The sequence below is a fragment of the Pseudophryne corroboree genome, chromosome 10, assembly GCF_028390025.1.
Source record: "Pseudophryne corroboree isolate aPseCor3 chromosome 10, aPseCor3.hap2, whole genome shotgun sequence".
Lineage (NCBI taxonomy): Eukaryota > Metazoa > Chordata > Amphibia > Anura > Myobatrachidae > Pseudophryne > Pseudophryne corroboree.
This window is the reverse complement of record NC_086453.1, coordinates 315,129,046-315,147,877: the sequence shown is the minus strand read 5'-3', so window position 1 is coordinate 315,147,877 and position 18,832 is coordinate 315,129,046. Positions and strand designations below refer to the sequence as shown.

The window sequence follows — 18,832 nt, the reverse complement described above, 5'->3', positions numbered from 1 at the left end:
TCTCTTACCTGCACAGGACGTCCGGTTGTGGGCTCCGGGAGTGGTGGTGTGCTGTCACCTCCTGGAGTCATGCGGTGGAAATCACGATCCACTTGCCGGTGCTGCCACCAGGACGCCTGCACAGACTGCTCCTTCAAAGTAAAACAAAAGTGAAAGTAAACTAAATTAACTGGGGGGAACCACTTAATAGCAGTCCCCCAGAAAATGGTGCCCAACCTAATACTGGCTGACTGGGGTCTGGAGGCGTGCTATAGTGGAGAGGGTTTCCGGGGCTGCTGGGGAAAAAATAGTAACTACTTGGTGCCCAGACTCTCTCCTCTCCAGGCTATACCCAGTGTTCCCTGGTGGACAGAAGAAAAAAAGGCAGACATTTTGCACCAATTCATTTCCTGACTTTTTTTCTTACCAACCTGGTTGCGGAAGAGATTGCAGTGGAGACAGTGTTTTGTCACCAGCAATATTTAGCAGAAATATTATGAAAAGGACCAATATTTAGAAGGCTTGTTTGCTATTCAGCAATGTACGGTCTTGATTTGATAATTGAATATATTTAGTATTATCTGATGTATATAAAATTCATTGGTCTATCTGGTTATGCATTCAAACTCCCCCGCACCGATTGGGATGCACCCAAGGCTAGATGGTCCAGGTGGATCCTGCAGAATGTGCCAGGCAGATCTTTAACCCAAGAAGCATGTTCTCTGGGCCTTCCACTGGATGGATTTGGAAGAAAACGTCACAAAGTGGTGACATTGGACTCCAGAAGACATACTAAGGGATTGGGGTCCCAGTCGGATCTCCCGTTGGTGTACACTAGGCAGAACATTGACCCGGGGAGACTGTTCTGGGCCTTCCACTGGATGGATTTGGATGAAAACTTTAATGAACTGTAATAACTGACTGAAATAACCATAAATCAAGGGGATGTAGTTATGTGACATAATACTGGCACGTACATCCCGAACCCTCACTATCCCAACGGTCAGCATGCCAACCAACAGGGACTATTTCCACTCGTGGGTATCCATGACACCCACAGAGTATAGAACCTGTGGCGAGCGTAGCGAGTCACTGAGCCTGCTGGGGGGGGGGGGTTCATTGCCCCCCTCCCTTCCCCCGCCCCCCCTGCCGGTCATCTAAATGCCGGGATCCTGCCGTCTGTATTGTGCCAGCCGGTCACACCTACCCAACCCAAATCAAGGACCTGATTATTGTTAGCAAGGCAAAAAAAAAAGCACACAACTGGGCAACTCCATGTTGATCTGTATGTGGTGCAGATGTAACATGTGCAGAGAGCTTACAGTTACATCCAACTGATTGATAACTGGAAGATTTAACCCAGGCAACACTGGGTACTTCAGCTTGTATTATATAGGGGCCTGGGGCAGATGTATTAACCTGGAGAAGGGAAAAAGAAGTGATAAGCCAGTGATGAGTGCTGGGTGATAACACACCAGGCAATCATTACGGATTTGAAAAATGACAGGAGCTGATTGGCTGGTGCGTTATCACCTTGCACTTATTACTGCTTAATCACTTCTCCAGGATTAATACATCTGCCCGAGGGCCTGGGGTTTCATTCCTCAGATACCATGCTTTGTCATACGAACAAGTGCACATGTGGTATCCCCATTCATAGCAGCAGTGGTGTCTTTGTTGTTAACTAATCCTCCCAGTGGCCTGCGTGTGATGAATGTAATGCTGACATGAAGCATTTTTCTTTTTTAAATTACAATTTTTAATTTGGGCGCTTAACAGTTTGTTTTTTGCTGCAAAAAAGAACGGTCTTCAGTCTTTGCTTTACCGGTCCAGTGCAGACGTAATACTTCCAGATCTCGGGAGGATTAGCACTTCCATGCCAGCTGTAAGTGATTTCAGTGTGCTGTATTATATCACATTATAGTAAAACATAATGTAATGTGCATGTATGGTATAGTACATTATAACTTACATCTGTCAGGAGCATGTGCATATGTTACATATGTCAAATGCTGGAAGTCTAGAACATTAAATCCAGAATCCCTTGAGGTGAACCTACCTTTCAGATGCAGTATTCAGGTGATCAGTACTAGACAGCAGAAACTAAGTCAATATAGGCAAATGTCTATTAAAACCAAGTTACTTGAGGAATAAAGGGTTGGAGTAGATAAAATAAAAGCTTTTAAATGAGATGGCTTAAATTCTTTTTTTTTTTTAAATTGCACTTTAAAAATGTTAACCATGTTTAACTCGGGTTCTGTTTCCCCTTGCTAGATTCCCTGGGGTAGATCAATGCAAAGTGTAATGTGGAGGTGTTGCAACAATGTTTTTTTTCACCGAAACGGTGTCTGCTGGGGGTTGTAAGCACCCTGGACCAGTATTTCTCTGCTTCCTGGACTTGGTCAGAACATTGTTGGTCTCTGTAACAAGGAAAATATAACCCAATGTTGGACAATATTATGTTATGGTTTTTTAGGGCTTGAGAGGTGACTGCTGGTAGCACAAGGCTGGGGCACAGTGCATTTACTGATCTGCACCCAATCACGTTTAGAGATCAGAGCCAAGATGTGGCGGGGCTGGTGCAGCGTTGCATGGAAGCCTGTTATGTGGACGGTAAATACGATAGCACACTGCGTGCCCTGTAGCCGAACCTACTCCACTACAAGCTACTACGGGAAATTCAGAGTCAAATGGATCTCTTCTTGAGGCTAAAGAGGCGTAACTGGGTGGCATAAGGGCTTTGGCTCGTAGGCTTTTGTAGGTGGAATTGCAGGACATGTAGGGTTTTGTTGATGTTGCAGTGTGTCTGATGTCAGACAGATCTCTTGTGCCAGGTATAGGGCTGGTTCTAGGTGTGTGTGTGTGCTGACGATGATGACTACTTTATTCACAATCATATGCATACGGTTCAGTATAGTGGTAAACATCTGTATTTAGATCCATGCACGCACTGTAAGCGCAGTTGTGGCCAACATGCAGGCAACTCCGTACCTGCCCCTAAGTGTTTACTCCATTGCCCAAGATAAAGATTAACTGGTGATTGAATAGTCAAGCTGTTTAGAGCCTCACCATTGCAGAGTCTTCTGTTGGTACGACTGCTACATAGGCACTGGGCTTACTCTGTGACATCTGAATCATTGGAAGGAAATGGCTTGATTTGCAAAGGGCTGTCTCTTACCCATTTGTGTACTAAGTGTAACTTTTGGCCTGTCCAATGCATAGGCAGACCTAGAGGGCATTTTATTTGTGAACATCTGTTAAGTCAGCCCTTCATGGTCCCATAAGTGTAAAAACAAATGGCCAAAGTGGTCAAATTCATATGTCAAGGGCAAGTTGATTTGCTGATCATTCTTAAGGCTCGTACACACTAGAAGATTTTTTTCCTGCGTTATGAGCAATAACGACTGCTTTGAACGTCTATCGTACACAGCGAACAGTGTGCGCACCCGCATTCGTTTGAAGCGGGTCGTCGGTCATCCATGCGTGCGGCTCAATCTTCACTACGTCGCTGGTGAAATCGCTTATATTGGCGTGTGTACACAACGAGTGATGTCCAATATGAGTGATTTGACCAGTTTGAAAGATCTGGAACTGATGTGTGCACTGGCCACCATAAATAATGTGCCAAAACCAGCTTCACAAACTATTTGCAGCAGATCGTTCGTTCGTTCAGATCCTTTGCAAAAAACGCTCAATGTGTACACTCAGTATCGTTTGTCAGGGACTCCGGGAAGTTCAAGGGAAATCGCTCATCTTCCAAATTGTTCATTTTTTAAGTCTTCTGGTATGTATGGGCCTTTATAGTTTTATACTGTCTTGTGGTAGAAAAAAAATAGTTCTCTTAATTTACGGGTCAACACTGTCCGAGTTGGACATACAGAATCTTTGACCATGGGGCATTAATCCCAGTGAAATTGCTCAAAAAGTAAAGGATCCATTGAATATAAATTCTTCCTTTTTGTATAAAGGCGCAATGTAAGACAGGACTGAAGTCCATGGAATATTAGCAGACCCTGTCACTCAGAACATTCATAGCGCTCTTTAGTAGACGTGAGAACTTGGGCAGCTGGAAAAGCATTAAGGGCACCAGTTTCCAATATATATCACGTTGTTTTTATAAACTACTGAAGTTTTCCTACCTCTGCCGCTTGTATGCCAAGTCCAGCTGGAAATGTGCAAAGGAAAAGCCCAGTCTTGTGTGTAGTTTACTCCCATAAATTATCTTGCAGACAAGTAGGTATGTTAAAATAAGTGGAATATTTTATTTACTTTGTACAAAGTACATTAATAACAATGATTTGCAAACCCATCCTATCGGGTACTACATAAAAATAAAATTAAGGTTGTGTTTATTGTAATGACACTGGCATTTTGTGTTTAGGCTTTCCGAATGTGATAAAAAGTGGAAATACACATAACTAATGGATCATTTAATGTTTGTATTGATCATCCGTGAACAGAATTCTTGTTACGTACAGATGTGCCCTCATACATCTCGCCTCAATGCCCCACGCAGCATGAGATGCCTGGCGTGACTGAGCCACCCGGTCGCGTGCGACTCTAACGTCGGGTGTCTTGTTTGTAATACAACGTGACTAGAACGCACCAGGATACTGTGCTGATTGATATGCAACACTTCTATATCTGAGCGCAACCGAGTCTATATACACGTGTCCTCATACATCATTGCTACCGTTATGCCGAACAGCCTTTCTCCGTGCGCCTGGTCCTCTGAGACTCTGCTAGCATCAGACGTCTCTTTTGCGTCTTTTTATTTATTTATTTATTTTTCCTGAAAATGTGTTTGCAGCTTGAAGACACAAGGAGGATGTGCTGATTAATTTACAATTGTCTGACTAAGTCTCTGAATCTGTACATGACGTGCTACAATGTAGCACTGCAGCTTTTTCCCAATACAAGTTCTGTTCTGCTACGGATACAGACTCAGTCACACACAATATACAAGTGTATATCCAATTAATCAGCGCAGTCTCCTGGTGCGTCCTAGTTGCTTTGCGACTAAGATGCGTTTTAGGCAAAAAAAATACGCCCAACGCTAGCAGTGTTGCATGGAACCTGACGGATCACGCGCGCCCGGCATCCGTATACTGCGTGACGTATTGAGGCTGGATGTATAAGGATGCATCTGTACGGGGCAGAAAAGATCTTGGCATAGAAAAAGTTCAGTCTGCTACACAGATATACAAGCGTCGCATATCAAATTAATCAGTAGTGTTTCCTGGTGCGTTATAGTCGCATTACATCGACTAAGATGCATTTGCGGCAACAAATATGCAAGATAAGATGCCCAACACTAACAGAGTCTCATAGAACCCGGCGTGCGGAGAGGGACTGTTTGTACCGACTGCAGCAATGATGTATGAGGACACATCTGTAGGAAACGGTTTCCCTGTGCATCTTACTTTTCCACCTGCTTGTGTACTGTTTATAGTATTGTCAATGGTAACGAATTGAAGGCCTTTGCCATAGTACCTGCCTCCAGGGCAGTCCGTTTTTCTCAGGGAAACAAAGAATTGGAGCCATAACTTAGTGATGGTGTGCTGTCAGCTGTGGGTCTGGCACTTTAATAGTGAGAATATCTGTAATTACATCTTGAGCCATGAACGGGATCATTACCTGCGTCACACACGTGGAGACATACGTTTGTTTTGTATTTTCCTTTGTTGCTTGTATAATTATTATTGATAGTTTGAGTTTAAAACCTCCCTGTGAATTACGTGTAACATTTGTTGGTAACCCTATTAAAACAGAGTAAAGTTATCCTTCTAATAATACATACACCTTTATTTCTGTTTCAGATATGTATGTGACTTGGGTAGCTTTGAATGCACAATTAGTGGGACCTTGGTAGCAATTTGTATTTTTTTTTTTTTTATTACCAGTAGTGACATGTTTGTGCCTAATATATATTGAGCTTGCAGTCTATTTATTTCGCTATGAAGTTACCAATGTTGTCGCTGCAACTTCATTTCTCCTTCTCTCTCCCGCTATCGTGCAGAGAGTTCGTCCAGGAAGACAAAGTCTACTTGGGACGAGGGTAGACAAGAGACCTATGGTAAGACCAATCTGCCAGAGCGGCTCCCTGCCCACCATTGCTGTGTGTCTGACTCTGTGCTTTGCATGGCATTCTTTGCCTATGGGGCAGAGGCTGGGTGACTTTGTGTCCTGCAGCGTAAAGCTTTACAGCATGCACTTCTTAATCTGCTTTCTTTTGTTTATGTGTGTGTGTGTGGTGGTTCTAAGTATTGCTATGCAGAGTACCCTCTGGTACAGTACTAAACCTTATTTTTATCAGGTTGTACAAATCTTGGGTAATGCATTTAATCTGGTGAATAGTATTTAGTTCTTTCTTTAAATCTACGGGGGGAAAAATACATATAATACAGGTTGAGTATCCCTTATCCAAAATAAGAGGTATTTTGGATATCGGATTTTTCCGTATTTTGGAATAAGTGCATACCATAATGAGATCTTATGATGATGGGACCTAAATCTAAGCACAGAATGCATTTATGTTACATATACACCCTAAACACACAGCTTGAAGGTAATTTTAGCCAATATTTTTTATAACTTTGTGCATTAAACAAAGTGTGTCTACATTCACACATTTCATTTATGTTTCATATACAACTTATATACACAGCCTGAAGGTCATTTAATACAATATTTTCTCTATCGTCCTAGTGGATGCTGGGGTTCCTGAAAGGACCATGGGGAATAGCGGCTTTGCAGGAGACAGGGCACAAAAAGTAAAGCTTTAGGATCAGGTGGTGTGCACTGGCTCCTCCCCCTATGACCCTCCTCCAAGCCTCAGTTAGGTTTTTGTGCCCGGCCGAGAAGGGTGCAATCTAGGTGGCTCTCCTAAAGAGCTGCTTAGAAAAGTTTAGCTTAGGTTTTTTATTTTACAGTGAGTCCTGCTGGCAACAGGATCACTGCATCGAGGGACTTAGGGGAGAAGAAGTGAACTCACCTGCGTGCAGGATGGATTGGCTTCTTTGGCTACTGGACATTAGCTCCAGAGGGACGATCACAGGTACAGCCTGGATGGTCACCGGAGCCTCGCCGCCGGCCCCCTTGCAGATGCTGAAAAGAGAAGAAGGTCCAGAATCGGCGGCAGAAGACTCCTCAGTCTTCTTAAGGTAGCGCACAGCACTGCAGCTGTGCGCCATTGCTCTCAGCACACTTCACACGGCAGTCACTGAGGGTGCAGGGCGCTGGGGGGGGGCGCCCTGGGCAGCAATGAAAATCCTTTTTTTGGCAAAAAATACCTCACATATAGCCTCCGGGGCTATATGGAGATATTTAACCCCTGCCAGAATCCATTTTTAAGCGGGAGACGAGCCCGACGAAAAGGGGGCGGGGCCTATCTCCTCAGCACACAGCGCCATTTCCTCACACAGTTCCGCTGGTCAGGAAGGCTCCCAGGCTCTCCCCTGCACTGCACTACAGAAACAGGGTTAAATCAAGAGAGGGGGGGCAAAATTTGGCGAAATTGTGATTTTATAAAAGCAGCTATAAGGGAGCACTTATTATAAGGCTATCCCTGTAAAATATAGCGCTTTGGTGTGTGCTGGCAAACTCTCCCTCTGTCTTCCCAAGGGGCTAGTGGGGTCCTGTCCTCTATCAGAGCATTCCCTGTGTGTGTGTGCTATATGTCGGTACGTGTGTGTCGACATGTATGAGGACGATGTTGGTGAGGAGGCGGAGCAAATTGCATGTAATGGTGATGTCACTCTCTAGGGAGTCGACACCGGAATGGATGGCTTATTTATGGAATTACGTGATAATGTCAACACGCTGCAAGGTCGGTTGGCGACATGAGACGGCTGGCAAACAAATTAGTACCTGTCCAGGCGTCTCAAACACCGTCAGGGGCGTTAAAACGTCCTTTTACCTCAGTCGGTCGACAGACACAGACACGGACACTGATTTCAGTGTCGACGGTGAAGAAACAAACGTATTTCCCTTTAGGGCCACACGTTACTTGTTAAGGGCAATGAAGGAGGTGTTACATATTTCTGATACTACAAGTACCACAAAAGAGGGTATTATGTGGGATGTGAAAAAACTACCTGTAGTTTTTCCTGAATCAGATAAATTAAATGAAGTGTGTGATGATGCGTGGGTTCCCCCCGATAGAAAATTATTGGCGGTATACCCTTTCCCGCCAGAAGTTAGGGCGCGGTGGGAAACACCCCTTAGGGTGGATAAGGCGCTCACACGCTTATCAAAACAAGTGGCGGTACCGTCTATAGATAGGGCCGTCCTCAAGGAGCCAGCTGACAGGAGGCTGGAAAATATCATAAAAAGTATATACACACATACTGGTGTTATACTGCGACCAGCGATCGCCTCAGCCTGGATGTGCAGAGCTGGGTTGGCTTGGTCGGATTCCCTGACTAAAAATATTGATACCCTTGACAGGGACAGTATTTTATTGACTATAGAGCATTTAAAGGATGCATTTCTATATATACGAGATGCACAGAGGGATATTTGCACTCTGGCATCAAGAGTAAGTGCGATGTCCATATCTGCCAGAAGATGTTTATGGACACGACAGTGGTCAGGTGATGCAGATTCCAAACGGCACAAAGGTGTATTGCCGTATAATGGAAGAGGAGTTATTTGGGGTCGGTCCATCGGACCTGGTGGCCACGGCAACTGCTGGAAAATCCACCGTTTTTACCCTAAGTCACATCTCTGCAGAAAAAGACACCGTCTTTTCAGCCTCAGTCCTTTCGTCCCTATAAGAGTCATATCTGCCCAGGGATAGAGGAAAGGGAAGAAGACTGCAGCAGGCAGCCCATTCCCAGGAACAGAAGCCTTCCACCGCTTCTGCCAAGCTCTCAGCATGACGCTGGGACCGTACAGGACCCCTGGATCCTACAAGTAGTATCCCAGGGGTACAGATTGGAATGTCGAGACGTTTCCCCCTCGCAGGCTCCTGAAGTCTGCTTTACCAAGGTCTCCCTCCGACAAGGAGGCAGTATGGGAAACAATTCACAAGCTGTATTCCCAGCAGGTGATAATCAAATTACCCCTCCTACAACAAGGAAAGGGGTATTATTCCACACTATATTGTGGTACTGAAGCCAGAAGGCTAGGTGAGACCTATTCTAAATCTAAAAAAATTTGAACACTTACAAAGGTTCAAATCAAGATGGAGTCACTCAGAGCAGTGATAACGAACCAGGAAGAAGGGGACTATATAGTGTCCCGGGACATCAGGGATGCTTACCTCCATGTCCCAAATTTGCCCTTCTCACTAAGGGTATTTCAGGTTCGTGGTACAGAACTGTCATTATCAGTTTCAGACGCTGCCGTTTGGATTGTCCACGGCACCCCGGGTCTTTACCAAGGTAATGGCCGAAATGATGATTCTTCTTCGAAGAAAAGGCGTCTTAATTACCCCTTACTTGGACGATCTCCTGATAAGGGCAAAGTCCAGGGAACAGTTGGAGGTCGGAGTAGCACTATCTCGGATACTGCTACAACAGCACGGGTGGATTCTAAATATTCCAAAATCGCAGCTGATCCCGACGACACGTCTGCTGTGCCTAGGGATGATTCTGGACACAGTCCAGAAAAAGGTGTTTCTCCCGGAAGAGAAAGCCAGGGAGTTATCCGAGCTAGTCAGGAACCTCCTAAAACCAGGAAAAGTGTCAGTGCATCATTGCACAAGGGTCCTGGTAAAAATGGTGGCTTCCTACGAAGCAATTCCATTCGGCAGATTTCACGCAAGAACTTTTCAGTGGGATCTGCTGGACAAATGGTCCGGATCGCATCTTCAGATGCATCAGCGGATAACCCTATATCCAAGGACAAGGGTGTCTCTCCTGTGGTGGTTACAGAGTGCTCATCTTCTAGAGGGCCGCAGATTCGGCATTCAGGATTGGATGCTGGTGACCACGGAGGCCAGCCCGAGAGGCTGGGGAGCAGTCACACAAGGAAAAAATTTCCAGGGAGTGTGATCAAGTCTGGAGACTTTTCTCCACATAAATATACTGGAGCTAAGGGTAATTTTATAATGCTCTAAGCTTAGCAAGACCTCTGCTTCAAGGTCAGCCGGTATTGATCCAGTGGGAAAAACATCACGGCAGTCGCCCACGTAAACAGACAGGGCGGCACAAGAAGCAGGAGGGCAATGGCAAAAACTGCAAGGACTTTTCGATGGGCGGAAAATCATGTGATAGCACTGTCAGCAGTGTTTCATTCCGGGAATGGAAACTGGGAAGCAGACTTCCTCAGCAGGCACGACCTCCACCCGGGAGAGTGGAAACTTCATCGGGAAGTTTTTCCACATGATTGTGAACCGTTGGGAAATACCAAAGGTGGACATGATGGCGTCCCGTCTGAACAAAAAACGGGACAGGTATTGCGCCAGGTCAAGAGACCCTCAGGCAATAGCTGTGGACGTTCTGGTAACACCGTGGGTGTACCAGTCGGTGTATGTGTTCCCTCCTCTGCTTCTCATACCTAAGGTACTGAGAATTATAAGACGTAGAGGAGTAAGAACTATACTCATGGCTCCGGATTGGCCAAGAAGGACTTGGTACCCGGAACTTCAAGAGATGCTCACAGAGGACTTATGGCCTCTGCCGCTAAGAAGGGACTTGCTTCAGCAAGTACCATGTCTGTTCCAAGACTTACCGCAGCTGCGTTTGACGGCATGGCGGTGGAACGCCGGATCCTAAGGGAAAAAGGCATTCCGGAAGAGGTCATTCCTACCCTGGTCAAAGCCAGGAAGGAGGTGACCGCACAACATTATCACCACATGTGGCGAAAATATGTTGCGTGGTGTGAGGCCAGGAAGGCCCCACGAAGAAATTTCAACTCGGTCGATTCCTGCATTTCCTGCAAACAGGAGTGTCTATGGGCCTCAAATTGGGGTCCATTAAGGTTCAAATTTCGGCCCTGTCGATTTTCTTCCAGAAAGAATTGGCTTCAGTTCCTGAAGTCCAGAAGTTTGTCAAGGGAGTATTGCATATACAACCCCCTTTTGTGCCTCCAGTGGCACTGTGGGATCTCAACGTAGTTCTGGGATTCCTCAAATCACATTGGTTTAAAACCAGTCAAATCTGTGGATTTGAAGCATCTCACATGAAAAGTGACCATGCTCTTGGCCCTGGCCTGGGCCAGGCGAGTGTCAAATTGGTGGTTTTTTTCTCAAAAAAGCCCATATCTGTTTGTCCATTCGGACAGGGCAGAGCTGCGGACTCGTCCCCAGTTCTCTCCCTAAGGTGGTGTCAGTGTTTCACCTGAACCAGCTTATTGTGGTGCCTTGCGCCTACTAGGGACTTGGAGGACTCCAAGTTGCTAGATGTTGTCAGGGCCCTGAAAATATAGGTTCCAGAACGGCTGGAGTCAGGAAAACTGACTTGCTGTTATCCTGTATGCACCCAACAAACTGGGTGCTCTTGCTTCTAAGCAGACTATTGCTAGTTGGATGTGTAATACAATTCAGCTTGCACATTCTGTGGCAGGCCTGCCACAGCCAAAATATGTAAATGCCCATTCCACAAGGAAGGTGGGCTCATCTTGGGCGGCTGCCCGAGGGGTCTCGGCTTTACAACTTTGCCGAGCGGCTACTTAGTCAGGGGCAAACACGTTTGTAAAATCCTACAAATTTGATACCCTGGCTAAGGAGGACCTGGAGTTCTCTCATTCGGTGCTGCAGAGTCATCCGCACTCTCCCGCCCGTTTGGGAGCTTTGGTATAATCCCCATGGTCCTTTCAGGAACCCCAGCATCCACTAGGACGATAGAGAAAATAAGAATTTACTTACCGATAATTCTATTTCTCGGAGTCCGTAGTGGATGCTGGGCGCCCATCCCAAGTGCGGATTATCTGCAATACTTGTACATAGTTACAAAAATCGGGTTATTATTGTTGTGAGCCATCTTTTCAGAGGCTCCGCTGTTATCATACTGTTAACTGGGTTCAGATCACAGGTTGTACAGTGTGATTGGTGTGGCTGGTATGAGTCTTACCCGGGATTCAAAATCCTTCCTTATTGTGTACGCTCGTCCGGGCACAGTATCCTAACTGAGGCTTGGAGGAGGGTCATAGGGGGAGGAGCCAGTGCACACCACCTGATCCTAAAGCTTTACTTTTTGTGCCCTGTCTCCTGCGGAGCCGCTATTCCCCATGGTCCTTTCAGGAACCCCAGCATCCACTACGGACTCCGAGAAATAGAATTATCGGTAAGTAAATTCTTATTATTAATAACTTTGTATATTAAACAAAGTTTGTGTACATTGAGCCATCAAAAAACAAAGGTTTCACTATCTTACTCTCACTCAAAAAAGTCCGTATTTCGGAATATTCCGTATTTCGGAATATTTGGATATGGGATACTCAACCTGTATATATACTTCACATCTGCTGCTACTTTTCATCTCTCCTGTTTCGGAGCGATCTGAGGATTGCAGGAGTTGGGTGGCAGAGATTTGAACTATATGTAATGCTGGTTGCATTCTAGACTATCCTGGATTGTGACCGACATAAGACTGCCGTACACAGGAAGATGAGGAACGACGCACGGGAGTGCACAATAGTGGTACACACTAGACGATTTGTCGTTCCAGTTCTGTTCAAAATGACAAATTGTCCAATATAATGTCTAGTGTGTACCCTGCTTACCTGTAGGCACCTTGATTGGTACAAATGGTGGCATCCAAGTGGGGGTGGGGGGCTTTTCAGTGTTCCTTCTAGAACCATTTACACCTGTTGCCGCCATTGTAAAGTGAAGTGGCTCCATGGGTAGTGCAGCTTTACATATGAGGGGACTAAAGAAACAGAAAATAATGTTTTGTTCTTCTGCTAAGGGGGGTATTCAATTATTGGCGAAAATTTATTTTTTGCGGTAAAAAGGGTCAGACTAGATGGGCAAAGTTGTTTTCGCAGCAATTTTACCGCAAATTTCAATTCACCAACCCTGATCAGGTGATAAACTTGGCGGAAAATCCCTATCTTTAGTTAAATATGTCGGGATTTGGTTCTGAACCCCTGGGACAACCCCCTGAATGACTAATTAGGCACTTAGAAGTTTCAAATTTTTAATTGGCCATTCATGACATGTCATTTTTGGGGTGGAAAATTGCAAAATGCTGGAAATTGGGGTACAAGGTATGGGACATGTACATTGGGGTGCTTTATGACTGGGACAAGTGTTTTTAGACTTGCAGATGGGAGTAATTGTTCTGTTTTCATTTTTTTGTTTCTTTTTTAAAGTCCCCTAAAATCACTCAAACATATACTTACACCCATTTTTATGTACCCCAAAATTAATTTTAGCACTTATTTTGCTGGAAAAAATAGCTTTCTATGATTTTTTTTTTTTTTTTTACATTAAACAGCCATTTGACCCAATTTAAGTACCAGAAATAGTTTTATTTTAACCAATAATAAACTTTTATACTGTTATCCAATGTTAGTTTAGCTTTTTTTGGGGTGGGGGGTGGGGGTGGGGTTTAAGGACAGATTTACCCATTTTTCACTTTCGACACCACTTTTTTGCTGCAATCCCATTTTTGCTAATTTGCATATGAATAGGGCGAATCACGGGAGTGCACATACCAACGAAAACGGAATTTGTGCCGCAAAACGGTGGAATCAGCAATCGCTGTCAATTTCTGCGATTTCGGGGCTGATTGAATACCCCCCTAAGTATACCAAGTATCTAAGTAAAAAAAGAACATTAATATTTATATAGGCTAGAGTTTGTAATAAAGCCTTGGAGATTACAATGGGCCCTCTGTGATTAGGCTTCGGTGTAGAGTTCTGCCTTTTCTCATGAATCTCTTTGGGCTATAGTTATGAACTGGAAGAAATGGTTTTAAAAGCAATGGTGTAGTATTCAGTATTATTGCTGTGGGCAGGACCACTGAAAACCAGCGGCTTTGAAAACTCGACAGTTAGTACATATAGCCCCCATGTCTTTAACTTTTAGGGGGAGATTCAAATGTTTGAAAAGTCAGTTGGGAGTTTTCCCCCCCCTATCTTATAGACAGGAAAAAACAGACACCCAACCGACTTTACAAACATTTTAATTCCACCCTTAGTGTGGTAAGAAGCGGAATGTGGAATTGTCTTATGACATTGTTTGTTTCCCAGCATACCTGCAAGAGTCTGATTTTTTGATTGGAAGGTTAACTGGCTGATTTTGGGGCCACATTGCTGTAATATCTGGCAAATTGCCCGATGTCGCCTCTGATATTGCATGTGGCCAAGCTTAAGCTTTTACAAATGACAACAGTTAGAAATATGTGGTTGTTATGCTTGTGATTTTGTTTTTTATTATCCCCTCCTTCTCCAAGAATCCTTGTGAAATTAGCTTTTGGTTGGTGTAAAGGATTAGGAGCTGCTAAAATAAACTCTCACCTCTTAAAACAGGTTTTCCTTGTGCAGGTGAGGACGTTTGTGTGCAAACCAAATATCAGGTGAAGAAAGCAATCCGCAGCTCTCTACAGAGAAATACAGAGTCTGGGTTTTGTCCAACAGAAATCCGTATATAGGCATTCCTAGTAAGAGACTAAATCACAGCTGACGGGCACTAATAGTGTTGTACCTTCAGTCAAACGGTACTCAAACGAATGCAATACTACGTGCAAAATTCGTATTAGTGTTCACTCTAGCCTTCTTTCGCGGGGCGCTGCGCCCTGCCCCTTTTCCAAGTGTCAGAATGCGCCCTGCCCGTTTGTGCCCGCCCTGCCGCCCTGCTGATTACTAAAGGACTGCCGCGCCGGGCCGCACTGAAACTCCTCTCTCCGCACTGCCACTCCTCTTGCATCGCTGTCAGCGCCGTCACTCCTCCCGCTACGCTGCCACTGCTCCCGCCATGCTGCCACGCCTCCCTGCCGCTGCCTCAGGCTTGTCGCGCTAATGCGCTCACAGCACTCGGGTCTCGGCAATACTGTAGGCTGCTGGTGAGATGAGGAGGGCTGGGTTTGCCTCTCCTGCCGAGGCAAACCCAGCCCTCCTCTGTGCACATGACCCAATAAAAGAGGATGCCGGGTAGGATCAGTGTGGCGGGCATTTTCTTCCAGCTCCGCGGTGTGTGACGGGGGACCAGCGCGATCACTCCTGCAGCATCAGCCCCCAGTAAGTTGAATTGACACACAAACATCATCTAAGACTAGTGCTGCCACACTAAGCTATTTATCCTACTGTATATGGGTCGCCTGGTGCCCCTTTAGTTTTAATCTGGCAGCATTCAACTAATCTTATAGTTTAATGAACTATATAAACCCTATTGTGACACTTCAGAAATAAACTGGCAGCACATGAATGTTATATAAACCAACCTGGGGCACCTTCGCTTCAATCTGACAGCACATTTAAAATACGATGTGCGCTAGTTTATTTCTGAAGTGTCTCAATCAGGTTTATATAGCAACACGTGCTGCCAATTTCACTCTGAAGTGTATCAATAGGGTTTATATAGCAATATGTGCTGCAGGTTTTTTTTAAGTGTCTCAATAGGGTTTATATAGCAACACGTGCTGGCAGTTTTTTTTCTGAAGTGTCTCAATAGGGTTTATATAGAAACATGTGCTGCCAGTTTAACTCTGAAGTGTCTCAATAGGATTTATATAGTTTAATAAACTATATAAACCCTATTGAGACACTTCAGAAATAAACTGGCAGCACATTAATGATATATAAACCATTCTGGGACACCTTCACTTCAATCTGACGGCACATTTAAACTTAAAATGTGCTGTCAGATTGAAGCGAAGGTGTCCCAGGATGGTTTATAAGCTACAATGTGCTGCAAGTTTAAGACACCTGCATACATATTACAGTATGTACACCATTTTGCCCTTCTAAATTAAAATGTGCCCTCCCCGAATCAAAAATGTGCCCTCCCCGAATCAAAAATGTGCCCTCCCCGAATCAAAAATGTGCCCTCCCCGAATCAAAAATGTGCCCTCCCCAAGGTCAGCACCCTGCCCTAAAAAAATCCTAGAGTGAACACTACGTATATGTATCATTCTCTTATCGGCGATTGTTGAATTACAATCTTCGTGTCAATAGAGTAATGCTCAGCTGATATCTACCTGCAGTGGTTCCTGGTACAGAGCCATACAGATCACACAGAGGAAAGAGGAGGCCAATAGGCCACTTACGTATAGTGATTACTTTTAATGGACCAAAAGAAAAAAAAAAAGCGTAAAACTTGTTCACATGTATTGTTCAACAAATTCAGTAGTTTGTCTTACAGTTCCACAAATGACCAAAGAAAGAGATATGTAAATGCGCTACCAACAGCAGCAGGTATGAGGAAGGTCAAATCCTCAAATGTAAACTAGAGTAAAAAAATGTGTATACCAGCGCTGGCTAACAAATTAATACAGAGATGGTTTGCTTCGTGTGTAAAATTATGAACAATTTATTAACATTTCATATATAAAACAATTAAAAAAGGAATATATCCCTAATACCACTAATTGGTAAAATTCATTCGTCTTATCTGGATAGACTCGATTGTGCAATGTACCACTTTCCTATGTGACCAAAGTCAAATCCTTAGGGCTAGGACAATCTCCCAAGATGTATGCACTTTGTTTTGCAGATAATTACCGGATCCACAGAATGATGAGCATCAGCATTAGGACAAGTCCATTTAAAGCTGTAGGTGTGGGCCAAACCGGTTGAGTATGATTTATCCAGTGATGGGAGAAAGAGTCCAATTTTTGCCAGGGGATGACAGAGGTCCTGTAGGTCTGTTTGGAAAGTGGAGTCCAGATAGATGTAGGAAAAGCTCAACGCGTTTCACTGGCACAAATACAATCCAGCTTCCTCAGGAGCATAAATCCTATGAGCACTGGGTATTCTATTTATACCCTTCTTAATGAGTCAATAAGCATCACCTGTTTAGTCAAAAAATCACTCAAAGCAAACCATCCCTAAAAATAGTATAAAAACCTTACAATAGGATCATAATAATCATATCTGTTCATACAATAAATGTCCACTAAAAACAAGTATTTTATCCTTATTTATTAAGAAGAAACGTTTGACGATATAACTACAACCTATTGATCATGTGATGTATCACATCACATGATCGGCTATTCTGGCAGTCCCATTGGTCGAATAGAAGGCTCCTGGTCACGTGGTTCTAATCACATGACCGGGTGTCTTTTAATCCCCTTCTCCTGTGGTACGCTGATGTTCTTTGTAGGTCTTTAAAGTGTGCGTCCATCCCATTTGTCTGAGTGTTGACATGTGACCGGGTACGCATTAACGTCACAAAGGACGTGGTTACCGCGGTCACACGACCGCGCCGTCCGTGTACCACATGACCGCGCCGTCCGTGTATCATTAATTCCTCGGCAAACGTCAGGAGCCGGAAACAATTAGCAAATGACCAAATAGGGATATTACTCACACTTTGGATCTTCCCCACCATAACTGTTTGGTGGTAACTATGGAAACCCGTATACAAGGGTTTATAAACACATATCCGATTGGTATAGTAATGTTTAGTAATCAAATTAGATATATCCTTATACTGTTTAAATATATTTAAGTACCAGTTAGATATATTAATAACAGAAAAAAATATACTGTTTTAGATATATTAATAACAGAAAAAAATACACATAGGCAGTAAGTGATTCTTAACTCGCTCACATTTCAATATGCATTTCATGTCTATGTAAAAGAGCTATAAACTCCAAATCTCCATATACAATACAATAAATCCTTTGTGTCATCTCTCCCAGTCCCACTAATCAGTTATAGAAATTATGCTTAATACTTTTAAAAGAGAAAAGCACGATGAGAATTCCCTATATATTATTTATTGTCAATGTGACATCATGATCACCATACATATTTCAAGACCATAATAATGAATACCCATTTTTGGGCCTCACCCTTTCCTATCCTCAGCAAAAAAATATTTGAAGGTAACCATGTGTAATAACCTGTCTGCTGTGTATATATGTATAAATATTCTCCCTAAAAGATGGGCCATATTCCTACTCTCCTAGCACCTTAACAGGTGGTATAACCCACATGTGATCAGCCCTTAGCCACCTAAATAACAGAGTTCAATTCTAATGACACATAAAGGATTTATTGTATTGTATATGGAGATTTGGAGTTTATAGCTCTTTTACATAGACATGAAATGCATATTGAAATGTGAGCGAGTTAAGAATCACTTACTGCCTATGTGTATTTTTTTCTATTATTAATATATCTAAACAGTATATTTTTTTATTTTATTAATATATCTAACTGGTACTTAAATATATCTAAACAGTATAAGGATATATCTAATTTGATTACTAAACATTACTATACCAATCGGATATGTGTTTATAAACCCTTGTATACGGGTTTCCATAGTTACCACCAAACAGTTATGGTGGGGAAGGTCCAAAGTGTGCGTAATATCCCTATTTGGTCATTTGCTAATTGTTTCCGGCTCCTGACGTTTGCCGAGGAATTAATGATACACGGACGGCGCGGTCATGTGGTACACGGACGGCGCGGTCGTGTGACCGCGGTAACCACGTCCTTTGTGACGTTAATGCGTACCCGGTCACATGTCAACACTCAGACAAATGGGATGGACGCACACTTTAAAGACCTACAAAGAACATCAGCGTACCCCAGGAGAAGGGGATTAAAAGACACCCGGTCATGTGATTAGAACCACGTGACCGGGAGCCTTCTATTCGACCAATGGGACTGCCAGAATAGCCGATCATGTGATGTGATACATCACATGATCAATAGGTTGTAGTTATATCGTCAAACGTTTCTTCTTAATAAATAAGGATAAAATACTCGTTTTTAGTGGACATTT

General features: G+C 43.8%; 1 protein-coding gene across 4 annotated transcripts in view; it reads left to right on the top strand.

Annotated features, from left to right (window-relative positions):
* ARHGEF12 (Rho guanine nucleotide exchange factor 12) overlaps positions 1–18,832 on the top strand; it is a 468,564-nt gene that overhangs the window by 110,375 nt on the left and 339,357 nt on the right. For 3 of the 4 annotated variants that reach the window (XM_063943505.1, XM_063943503.1, XM_063943502.1), the window contains exon 4: positions 5,999–6,055. The exons of the other annotated variant lie outside the window; for it this stretch is intronic. In XM_063943505.1, the coding sequence (XP_063799575.1) occupies positions 5,999–6,055 (57 nt within the window). The remainder of the gene's footprint in view (positions 1–5,998; positions 6,056–18,832) is intronic. 4 annotated transcript variants of the gene reach the window in all.